Genomic DNA, 12,737 nt, shown 5'->3' on the forward strand with positions numbered 1-12,737 from the left:
CCAAAAGTTCAGAAGATTATAATGAATTATGTTTTATTATGTTTCATTTTCAGAAGTTCAGAAGAAAACTGAATTGGTTTTCTTTTTCTTATGTTCATGTATTCTGCTATAATAGAATTGATAAAATTAATAATAAAATTGCTTGAGAAGTTGAGACATTGAGAAATGTTTGGGAGACGAGATTTTGGCTGTCGAGAAAGCCCAAGGGGGTTTTCGACAACAAAATCCTACTGGCAACAGTAATAATACAGAATGTATAAAAGCTTGTCTTGAATTACATTGTGTGTGCATTCTAGTGTAGACAGCCTCAGTGCATGTTATACTCTGTGTGCATCATAGAACAAACACAAGCTTACACTTGGAGAGTGTTTCTTGGTTTGTTATCATCTTTGCATCTTAATTAATTTTACTTATTCTAATACTGTTTGATTATTTGAAGATTTTATTTGTAATTTTCTTTTTATTTTACTTTACATATATGACACACATATATCTGTATTACACTACTTTTAATAAAAAACAAGGCCTCACTTGAGGCCATCCTGAAAAGACAAGAAGGTCTAAGTCTGCCTCCTTCATTTAAAGATTCAAACAATAGATTAGGTAGAAGAACTTGAAGAGGATCCTTTGTTAGAAGATCGAGGGACTTCGAAGGTCACCTGCGTTCAAGGTAAGACCAACTCTGATAGTTGATCTTGTGTTTTCAACACTAACCCGTGCAAACTAGGACACATCCTTTAGTGGGAGTGTGGAAGGGTCTCCTATGCAATCTGAAAACATGTGGCACTAAGGGACACGTACATCAGTATAAATTACTTCAATATATACTGTATGTATATAGATTTTTTTTAAAAATAACAAATGCATTAATATGGAATGAAAGCAATTTGCTTTGCGGTTGAAATAAATCAACCCTTCTAACTAACCTGAATGGACTAATGGAATAAAGTTGTCATTACAGTATGCACCAGATTGTATACTTTATGAGTATATGACTGCTCAATTTAGATAACAGCATTCATATTTGTCAAGTTAAGCCTTAAACACGGAATATCTTTTACTTATTTATCTTTTTTTTTTTTTAGGTTTTTTCCCTATGGATGTTTGTTTTAATCAGGTGCTATTAGGACATGTTTACACTATGAAGTGTTTTATTTGTGTTCTAATGTTCTAATCAGACACCTTTTTTCTACTTCCTTAAAGTAGCTGTTATTGTCCCGAATGTTCTTTATTCTCCACAGACTGATAATCAGATGTTGGATACACAACCTGACACTGACATGGCACAGCAAAGAGGATCCACACTGTTCAGGAGATGGCTGTTTGTCTTACTTATTAATAGTCAAGGTAAGAGCTTAGACATGCAAATTCATTCTTACAATTTGTACCACAGCACAACTTCACACTTGAGTTCTTGATTCTGATCTGATCTGGTTAGGAGGTGTTGATTAATATACAGTACTTTCTAACAACAGCTCTGGCAGTAATTCACAATAATCCATTATTCTTTTTCTATTGACAACTTTGCACATGGAGTTGTATGATACACACCCTATATAAGTGGATTAGAAATATGTAAATGTGCAATTGTTGATATTATACTTTTTTTTTTAAGTTGACTTTTTCTGGAAAGAGTTTTTCCAGAATTTATTGATATAGCAAGGTTTTCAGTAGAGAGAACATTACTTAATTAATTAATTAATTTATTGAGTGAATATTTTTTATTCTATTTATTTAATTATTTACAACTTATTGGTCTTATTCACTCCAAGAGAGAGAAAATAATATTGATAGCTGTTTATAGCTCTAACATTAGATCTTTCAAGTATTGTACATTTCTAGACTCTAGTGCATGACAGCATTTTTAATTGATTTAAAGATCATTTTATTTTGTCCTTTAACCTCAGAATTGAAAAACCAGCTGCACCGAGAAAAAGTTCTGTGCTATTATATATGTGACCAAATTATGTGTTCCTTTGTCTTTTTCCATATATTGCAAACATTTTTGCACATTTCATATATATTTTCTTCATCAAATGATGATCATGATCGTTCTGGTCATTACATATTTAAGACATGAATACTAACAGCTGTTTGGAAACACTTATATTATGGAATATTTTAGGTATAATGTATTATCTTTTTTCATTGACATGGACAATTGACTTGACATTTAGAAAAAATTATATATAAAACAACATGCGATGTTAGCTAAAAACTCTGTTTATGTCTTAAATAATTTATGCATGAAAGATTTAATGAAATCAATACAGTGAGTTCCTATTAAGTAATAAGAAAAAAAGACATGGTGCTGTTATAGTAAACATTGACATTTGTATTATTCCTTACCTGACTTGGAATATTTTCCTTTAACAGCAAGTCTTTCATTCTATACATAATACATTGCTTTTTATATCTATTAACAGTTACACTTTTATAGATAAAGTATTTACCATGAAGCAAACAGTCAGTGATTTTTTGTAATATTTCTAGTTCCCTCTGTTGGATGCCAGAAGACGTCGAATGTACCATCAATTAATTGCACTAATAATAATAATAATACCCAATCCCTGTATGCTGAAATTAACACAGTTCTCTGGAGTAAAAAAATGCGACCTGTTACACACCCAAGTGAGGTTCTAACTGTTAAACTGGGGTTAAGTGTTGCTGGTATCCTGGGCGTGGTGAGCACCTTATATATATATATATATATATATATATATATATATATATATATATATATATATATATATATATATATATATATATATATCTCATTTCATTCTATTATCTTAAGACATTATATGACCAAAATGATGTTGGCACCTGAGCACCTGAACACACCTACTGTATATGTGGTTATTCCCCAAACTGCTGCTACAAAATAGGAAGCATACAATTGTATAGTTGAATTGCATATCTAATGGAAAGCCGTCCCAGAAGCATGGAGCTTATTATAACAGCAAACAAGGACCAAATCAGTTAAGGCAGAAGTGGCTAAAGTGTTTAAAGCTCTGGGATGTTGATCAGAAGCTCAGGGTTCAAGCACCGGCACTACCAAGCTGCCATTATTGGCCAGTTGAGCATTTAACCCTCCCTGCTCCCGTCCTCCTTTTCATTCATTAATGATTTTGGGATTGTTTTGAATACTCAGGTGTCCACAAAATTTTTGGCCATATAATATAATGTATATTTTCTTAATATTGACTTCATTTTCCTTGTCATTTCCTTTTTTGCAGGATGAAAAGAAGCAGGTCACGACAGCATTTATTATAATAACCATGGTAAGTTTCACAGCATTTTTGTCATGTCATTGTTCTGTTCCTTGCTTGTTCTCCAACATTTTTGAACAACGCATGATTGAACTTTTTCAAGGACTGGATGGTGCCATTTCTGAGCTGGAACAAGGCTGAATGTGGATTTGAAAATATTTCATACCCAGCGTCTGAGCTGTGGCTGCTGAGTATACAAATAGCTGAGCAGTGAGTCTACTTCCCTTTCTGGATAATGTATTCATATAGGATAAAAAAGGTGGCAGAAAGAACCTGAATAAAAAGATTATATTACACAAATGACGCTTAAGTTAAGATGTTTCTAAAGCTTATGCACCTCAAGTTTTTTTGTTGTTAGGAACCTCTATAAGATAAATTACATGGACTCTGAGTCTGATATATACTCTTTAATGACATTGCAGCATGGATGAAGAAATAAACATTGACATCCCCTACCTTTAGCTCAATTACACCGGCCAGGTTCATCTCGTTCAACTCAAAAGAGTTGTTGCCTCGTGTCAAATGGACATCTACAAGTTTCCTTTTGATGCCTAGAACTGCTCACTTACTTTCCATTCCTTCTTGCATGAAGGTAACGTTTTAGAAGTGTTTTCTTTAGTAAACATTTATTTAAATGGGGCACTTGTTTATGGTGACTGTAAAATATCACTAGTGATGAAGGACTGGCATGCTTACAGAAGATGAATGTCTAATTGAATGAATGAATGAATATATTTTAAATGATCGTCTTTCAGAAAATGAACTGAAGCTGATGTCTAAATCGGCCACGTTTATTTTTGACTCATCCGTTCACTCTGACTCGGGATGGAGATTTGTTAACATAACAGACCTTGTTTCTGCTACTACGTTTACCAGCAAAAGGACGTTTTCTGCTGTTAAATATGGTGTAAGTGAATCCACCAGTGTGCCTTTTTTTCATCACTTCTGTTTTTAATTCACTTGACTTAGAAGACAAGAAAAATTGACTAAAGCAATGCATCTCTTTTGGTTGTTTGTGTTAATGGGACAGATATTCCTTAAACGTGAGGCCATTCTCTACGTATTGAACCTCCTGGTCCCGAGTTGCTTCCTGAGTCTGTTGGACCTGTTCAGCTTCTTCCTGTCTTCTCAAAATGTTGATCGCTCTGCTTTCAAAATGACTCTCATCCTGGGCTATACTGTCTTTCTTCTCATCACTAATGACCTCCTGCCTGATAGCTCCTCACACACGGCCCTTATAAGTATGTTGCTGTTGCACAATGAGAAATTATAATATATAAAAATATGTAGCTTACTATTAGTTGTCTGACAGAATTCTAACCAATAAGTGGCTTAAAGTACAATCACATCTTATAGCCCACGACTCTTTTCCTTCGTAGATGTATTTTTCTCTCTCAGCTTGGCGCTCATGGTGGCCAGCCTTTTGGAATCGATGTTCATTGTTAACCTAAGTAACAACTCAAAACATTACCCCAAAGTACCCCGGTGGCTCCGCGTCCTCGTACTGGACTTCCTTGCTCACCTCCTGTTCATGTCCCCTAAACTTCCTGCTGCTCCGGTCACAGTGACTTTTAACCCACATGCGAAGGGTAAGAGCAGTTCAAAGCATATATAATCAGCAACACTGTGATGAAGATATATGTTACATTTAATCTGCAAAATAAATAGTCCATGCTATCACTAACAGTAGCTTCAAACTCTCATTCCCTTACTAGCCTCTGTTTTGAACCTATTGAGATTAATTGAGACTTACGAGGCTTTCATTTTGACTGCGATAAAGATATTGAAGATCTTCCATAAATATAAAATAAATATAAATATAAAATAAAGTTCACGTGACCACAGTGACATTAACAAATTATTTTATCTTTGCTAAAGAGCTACACAAATGTTTATTCTTTGGTTTCGATTCCACAATTTCATCCAAATTAGCTATTACTATAGAACCGAGAAGATGAGAGTAAGCACATCAACATAGTAGAAAATAAACATTTCCAGGTAAATTAGAGATGAGAATCAAATAGCACTGAAGTATAAAGTAAATTGTACAACAGTGCTGTTAAATTCTTCTTCATAATTGATTTAAAAATGTGTTTACTAATTTTCATTCCATTGATTATTTTCCTATAACTGGATGCACCATTTAATTACTATATACATGGCATTAATATATTATCATCCTAAATGAATGATTCTAGAATTTCCTAGCTGATTTACCATAACATAACTTAGTTCCAGATTAAAACGCTTGCTAACATGTTAGAACTTTCATAGCTCGACTGATGTATCGTATTCTTTATGTCACCAGTGAGGCTGGACATGTCAGGTGAAGCAACGATTCCTGCTGAGGCTGAAGAAAGGGAGAAGATGGAGGGTGCAGCCGTGGTGGATGAGCTGAAGAAAGTGGCCCGAGACGTACTGGCCATTCGACTAAGATTGGAAGAACATCTGAGCCCCAAAGAGAACGAATGGAAGCTGATTGCGGATGTTATCGATCGCCTCCTGTTTCGTTTTTACCTCCTCTTTGTGATTGTGACCTACATTACCATACTAGCTATGTGGCTCAAACACTGAATGTAACACTGTAGAAAATGCAAACACAACAAGCTGTCTCAATGTTGTTTCAATAGAACAATGTCAACGGTGCCACTTTATATTCAACGGAATTTTCAGCATTCATACAACATCAGTGACGTGAACAAAGAACACTTCAGTAGGTTTTCGATTCTTCATATTATTTTTAGTCCAAAAGTAATTAAACATTAGTTAACGCGGGTAGTTAGTTAGCGTTTAAATAAATGTCAACTGCAAAAATACAAAAATTACTTGATTAAAAAAAATTATTTGATAATTAATTCATTTGAGGAATTGAAAATAATGCAGACTTACTTACTCAAATCTTAATCTAAAGAACACACACACACACAGATAAAATTACATACTTAATAACAACTATTTTTTTTCTTTGGAACCAAATGAAAGAAGGGTCTTCTGCTGTTGTTTCCTAGCTGTGGCTAATAAAGAGATTATAGTATTGAATTTAAGAATATATTAAACTTTTTGTTGCAAATATTTGAGGATATTTTTCAAGATTACAATTTTTAACTTATGTAATATACGAGTAGGACTGGACCTAGGCTTAGAAAATCAAAACTACTCATGTGGCCCTCTTGTGGAAATTAATGTAATAAAATATTTTGGTAAAAGATATTTAAAAAAACAAAAGTGCAAAGCATTGGCCATTTTAGCTGTAAATTAAGTTACAGTTCACATATTTTATTTTATGATAGTAGATCATTGCTAACTCTTAACGCTGTTAACACTGAAACCCAACTGGCTAAGGCCATGTCCACACTAATCCGGATATATTTGAAAACGGCGTTTACGTCTAAAAACGCTCCGCGTCCACATTATCATTTTCAAATGTTTTCCAAAAGTTGCTCATCCACAATGAAATGTATGACAACGCTTACATCTCCCTACTGCGCATGAGTAAAGCTTCGACCTGCATCATTTCTGCTAGGCGTTTATTTACTTTCGACTGCATCACATGACTAAAAATGCGTCAAAGTATTCAAAAGCCTCCGTCTTCACAGTTCACACTAAGACGCAATGACGGCGTTTTCAAATGTATCCGCTTTGGAGAGCGCCTTCCAACAGCTACGTTTTCGTTGACTTTTTCGTTGGCCAAAACGGAGAGAAAAATATACGTTTTCAAACGAAAACGTATTAGTGTGGACATGGCCTAAATAAACCAAACAATTCTATTGAACTTGTGTGTGAACTGAACACTGTTCATAGCTCTAAAACATGCCAGACGGTGAATTGGCTAATCCAGATTACCTCCGGTGTGAATGAGTGCGCAAATGTGTGTTGGATGCCTGGTGTCCCATCCAGGATGTATTCCCACCATAAACCAGTGTTTCTAGGATAGACACCACAGTTCTTTTCCCCACTCAGCACAGCTGTTACTAACACAGACATCACTGTCTGTATACACTATCCACAGAACAAGGTAGGTACTCTTGCGTCTCTGTTTTCCCTTTATGTTTGCTATCAATACCCCTTAGCTCTGGCCCTCCTGTGGCCCCTCCTGCTCATTAATGGTATGCAAACACAGGCAGAGAGGATAGAGCTGTGGTGGTGTTGGTGGTGATGCGTCAAGCTCTGTCCCCTGCTTGCCGTCTTTGTCGTAACTGTGGCAAAACTCCATCGAGCTGCCATGGCCTTCATTGTTGAACAGCATCTCAAGCTCTTTAGGTCTGTGGCTCCCGGTTCCTCGGCTGCACAAACACACTTCAATGCCAGAGTCGCCTGTAAAGTGGCGCCGTCTTTCCATGACCCCATCCTTCTCCTCTTCAGGTAATTCCACATCCGTTTCTTGGTCCTTGGGATCCATGTCCTCCTTCAACATGGTCTCTGTGTCTTTCCCACCATCTCTGTGCTGGTTCTCCCTGGAGGTCTCAAGCCCCACTATGTCAGGACTGGAGCACAGTGCTGTCGATGATGTGGGCACAGGAGTGGTCTGTCTGGATGGACATTGCTCCTCCTCCTGGTCATTGCTGGTGCAATCTGGTGGTCCGGAGTTTAAGTTGCAGTAAGGAGGAGGTGGGGCGAGAGGATTATTTGTTACATCCTCATAATCAGGAAGGAGAGAGCTTGGGAGAAACCCTGAAAAGCACCAAATAGGCAGAATGTAGGAAAAGGAATATGGGGCCGACGTATTATGCAAACACCAAACGTTTAAAAACAAGAGTATTATTTTTATAGTTCATCTACAGTTCACACCTTTTTATAGTGGATAATTATCTCTTCCAGCAGACACCAATCATTGTCTTTAACTATTAACTTTTTTTATTGACACCTCATGGCAATCAGGGGGGCTTATTAAAAGGTATGAAAACTAGAAGCATTTGTCAGAGTTTTTGACAGACCAATGAATCTCAATAAAATAAGTCTTGTCTGCAAAGGGCACTGTGTTTCAAAGGCATAGTAAGTAACTTAAGGTGTGAGCAATACATAAACTAGCTCAAAGCGTCAATATTGACAGAGTCTCAAATTGATCTGTATATTTTGCTTTTGGCTTTGTAAAAGGTTCCCTGATGCTTCGCCAGGGTGTCAGGTGGAAGGGTGGAAGCATACATGGTCACAGTGGGCTGCACTTCCCTCAGCTGATCTAAATACAGACTCACTAGAAAGAAAAGGTTTTGGTTGTGAGGCTTACTGAAGTAGAATGGAGTTGAGGTGTAGTTGCTAGCCTCTCTGTAGGCAATAAGGTTGATCTCTTGCTGTCGCTGCTGCTGCTGCAGCCTGTGTTTGACTCGGCGGTGATGACCCACACAGCAACAGGTCAGGATGAAGAAAATGGCACACACCAACCAGAACCCTATTTAATAAATAAATAATCACAAAGACACTGGCACTGATATAAATGTAAACGACAGAACTAAGAAATCCGGTGTAAAAAAGCTTAACGCAATTCAGTAGATCAACACAAATGGCATAAAAAGATCTTTAACAGTTTACAGAAATAGGATTTATAAATTTTAAATCCGTTTTAATATATGTCTATATGAGAAATATGAGGTAAATTAAATATTTTTATTATTGTTTTTTATCTTCGATAGACTCATTTAAAAGGGACGGTATGGATAGTCGAACCTTTAATATAATTGTTTGTTTTTTACTTTTAAAAAGTTGTACTTGATCGGCAACATGAATGAGTATATTACATTATATTCAGTAGTGATTTTTGTGGCTGGTTGATTTCTTTCCCTAATGAGAGACAGCGTAGTGGCAGTGTACAGGGGTACTCACACCATAACTCAAAGAAGTAGTCGCAGCACTCCTGGTCTTCACAGCAGTGTCCTGACTCACAAACATAGCTCCGGTTATTCTTCCCAACACATCGCTGTGCCTGCTAACAGAACACATAAGCGGTCATCCAGACCGAATGCTCAGTTACATGCTAGAGTGTAGAGGAGTCTCTATTCTGGGACCGCAAAAAATCAACAATACTCTGGAAAAAAAAAGGTTACAAATGAGCAAACCTTTCTTGACTAATCATATACAGCAAAATGTGTATATAGTTATTATTCCTAGAGTACAAATGACTCTGCACTAAAAGCTGTTCCATTAGTTTTGCCCCTATTCAAAAAACTATACTGTTCTAAACTCCTGGAGCATCAGAACCCTCCCTGGTGACATGAAGATGTTCTAGTGACTAATGGATGAAACTAATAGAAAAGCTGAAAAACACTCAAACCAGCCAATACGAAACCTACAACCACGCCACAATCATAGAAGTCACAATCTGAAATTTGAGGTAAATATTAACTAAATCTCTTCACCTCTATCTGTATGGTTTTTATGCTCTGATCTGCTGCTGCAAGAATGGCTTGAACAAGTAAAATGCCCAAGGAGATATATAACAGATTTCATAGTATTGCAGCTCCCGCACCTCGATTTAGTATCCTGATGCTACATTCAACATAATGATGTGCAATCAATCTGAAGATAGATTTACAGAGAAGAGAATGATGAGGTTGACAGATACTAGCCCATGGATGGTCTTGAGAGAGCAGGTTTTGATCCATAGACTCAAAGACAGAAACAGAAAGAACCACTTACACGAACCCACACTTTATCTTACACACACACTAAGGATGAGCTTGTTTTCTGGAAATGAATGGAGCACAGAGAGAAAATAGGCTATATTTTCTGAAGAGGATACTGTGTGTCTCTCTGTGTGTGTGTGTGTCCTAAAATCTCCAGTCCGTCCTTTCCTTCAGGCAACCGATTAAAAATTTCACAGCAAATGCTGGCTCTGTCTTCCCACTACATTCCCCTGCACATATACTGTATCTTTCTCTTTAATTAAAAGGTTTTTCTGTTTTTTCAGGTTTTTCACGTTACAGATACAAACCTAGACATAAATGTGCTTGAATTCTTAACTAAAAACAGAAATCCAAGTTCTCTGTCTCACAGTGTTTAAGGAGTTCATCCTTAAACACCTCCTGATCCTCGAGGCTGGATTAAGAACAATCTCTTTGTTCCACTCTACAACTTAACTTTCCCCCCCTGGGGAAAAGAAATACATCAGTCACATTCACATGACCTAACACTATGAACACCATGAGAGCAAGCAAAGTGAGAGCTGTTCATTTTCTATCTATGAGAATAAGACTTGTCCTTAATAATAATATAATTATTATTTATGCATTAATAATAATAATAATAATAATAATAATAATAATAATAATAATAATAATAATAATAATGATGAGAAGCTGTAGAAAACATGTGGACAGCATGAACCAGTCTAAAATCACTCAGTGACTAACATTGTGTTCAACAGCCAAGATACCAGGATTTCAGGTGATGGTGTTGAAATATGATCCTGGCTTAATTTTATTATGTAAGCCTCAATTAAATCAGAATGAGGTTTATTGGACAAGTGTGTTGACACACACAAGGAATTTGGTTCCAGCTGTTTGTGACTCTCAAAATAACACTATACTATACAAGATAATACAGACTATACAAGACAATGCAGATGTGATACAATAGACTGAATACAGAATATATGACTGATCAGTTATGTACATAAAGTGTGGGAAGCGCAAATAACATTATTGTGCAATATTATGCTTTTTGTACAATATACAGCAGCAGTAGTGTGTGTAATATATCTGGATGATTTGACTGACAGTTCTGATAATGCAGTACTTATGCTATGAAGCAGGGAATATAATTATGGTGAGTTGTTGATCAGGGTTATAAAGGGCCTGGGGAAAGAAACTGTTCCTGTGTCTGGGAGTTTTAGTAAGCAGAGTTCTGTAGCGCCTGCCAGAAGGGAGGAGCTGAAAGAGGATGTGTCCAGAGTGCGAAGGGACAGTGGTGATTTTTCCTGGTTCTTGTGTTAAATAGTCAAGTTGGGAAGGCCGTATAACTTAATTAATCTAAGTTTAATAACTCTGGAGCTTTAATAGAAAACGGGACAAAAAAAGGATAATAATAAACAAAGAAATAAAGAAATAAAAGCCTAAAGTTACAAAGAGATTTGAGATTTCATAGTGAAATAGATGTAATTGCAGCTGCTGCTTTTCTGAGTGTGTGGGTCATAATTTGTAAGACATGGAACGTGCAGTTACATGCAATTGTAAACAGTAATTGAATTTGAATTATGTGACAATATTTACACATACACAGGCAGACATGTTAGAAAAGTACATTCTTATGATGTACAGTATGATGCATTTATTCATACAGACTAGACTTCACATGACTTCTGTAAATATAACTCTAACGAATAAAAATGTAATGAATATGCAATGCAGTCTATGACGTAATCTGGACACTTCTAATGATATTTCGTGCACGGATTATCTACTTACCCCTCAAAAGATTTGTGTCATGTCAGACACACTGTATAGCACCAGTACTCCCATCAGGCGGGGTCTAGCTAAGGCTCGCGCGCAAGCGGATGCACACAAGCTCACGTTACAGAACTTTAAAACTTAACCGTCGACGCTCGCGCTTCACTTTTCTGGAGTTATATTTAAGGTTATTTTACACAAACAAACAAACTAACTAACTAGCACGTATGACGCCGTATTTGACCTAATAAAATGACTCGTGCCGTTTAAACGTCAAATTGAAAAGAAACAATTCACATAAAACGATAATGTCATTGTATTCACCGTGATTTGGATTTCAATGAAAGAACATTAACAAATAATGTTTTACTGCTCACGAACTGCTACATATGCAGACATTAGCTATACATTTTTAACGCCTTACATATACGATAAACTTTAAACATTACGGTTTAAAATAACCGTCGTGATTTGAAAGCTACACCCGTATTCCGACAAACTCCACCTCCTTCTCTTACTATTGGTCAGACCGACAACCAATCCGCCAAGCGTATCGCTGAAAAGTGACCTAAACGCCAATCATTCCTCGAGAGGCGGGGTTCTGTTAGCCAATCCTGAGAAGAGATGGATGAGCTTGTAGAATACGGGTAGGAAAACAACAATCGCTTCTGTTTACGCCCCTCGTTTGCTAGTCAGCTTACAAAAAAAATAAATAAATAAAATAAAAAACACCACACAGGACTTCTTATCATTCTAAATAAATTTTAATTAAAAAAAAAAAACAAAAAAAAACAAACAAACAAAAAAAAACGTTTCTCACCCGGTCGAGAGTCGCCTCTGTGGTACTGACAGGCCCAACTGTGTACAAAAACAAACCCATTCCTGTACACACGAGCTACAACATCCAGCTTTCAACAACACACCAAGTTATGTTTTGTTCATTGCGCCGACTTCGTTCCTCGCAGCTCATATCTGCTCTGTCTCAGGAGGAACAGAGTGCTTCTCGAAGCAGAGCTTCCAGCTGTTGCTCAACATCTGCACTTCCAGCGCCACGTGCGCAACCAGATAGGACAATGATGTGATTGGC

General features: G+C 36.6%; 2 protein-coding genes across 3 annotated transcripts; one reads left to right on the plus strand and one right to left on the minus strand.

Moving 5' to 3' along the window:
- Positions 1-1,060: 1,060 nt before the first annotated feature.
- On the plus strand, positions 1,061-6,342 carry LOC132839632 (5-hydroxytryptamine receptor 3A-like). Its single transcript, XM_060860715.1, is given in 10 exon segments — positions 1,061-1,117; positions 1,242-1,347; positions 2,494-2,684; positions 3,240-3,284; positions 3,376-3,482; positions 3,695-3,864; positions 4,028-4,179; positions 4,303-4,513; positions 4,652-4,861; positions 5,581-6,342. Coding segments are annotated over 10 exon segments (1,479 nt in total). The 5' UTR covers positions 1,061-1,096; the 3' UTR covers positions 5,847-6,342.
- Positions 5,891-12,700, minus strand: wbp1lb (WW domain binding protein 1-like b). Of its 2 annotated transcripts, none has more exons than XM_060860717.1 (4): positions 12,471-12,700; positions 9,090-9,189; positions 8,497-8,658; positions 5,891-7,943 (listed from the first exon to the last, which is right to left on the minus strand). In XM_060860717.1, exons 1-4 carry the CDS (start codon positions 12,528-12,530, stop codon positions 7,339-7,341), a joined length of 927 nt encoding a protein of 308 aa, XP_060716700.1. In that variant the 5' UTR covers positions 12,531-12,700; the 3' UTR covers positions 5,891-7,338. The 2 variants fall into 2 exon arrangements, with proteins under 2 accessions (XP_060716700.1, XP_060716699.1); XM_060860716.1 differs by having other exon boundaries at positions 9,090-9,192.
- Positions 12,701-12,737: the final 37 nt, after the last annotated feature.

The sequence above is a fragment of the Tachysurus vachellii genome, chromosome 24, assembly GCF_030014155.1.
Source record: "Tachysurus vachellii isolate PV-2020 chromosome 24, HZAU_Pvac_v1, whole genome shotgun sequence".
Lineage (NCBI taxonomy): Eukaryota > Metazoa > Chordata > Actinopteri > Siluriformes > Bagridae > Tachysurus > Tachysurus vachellii.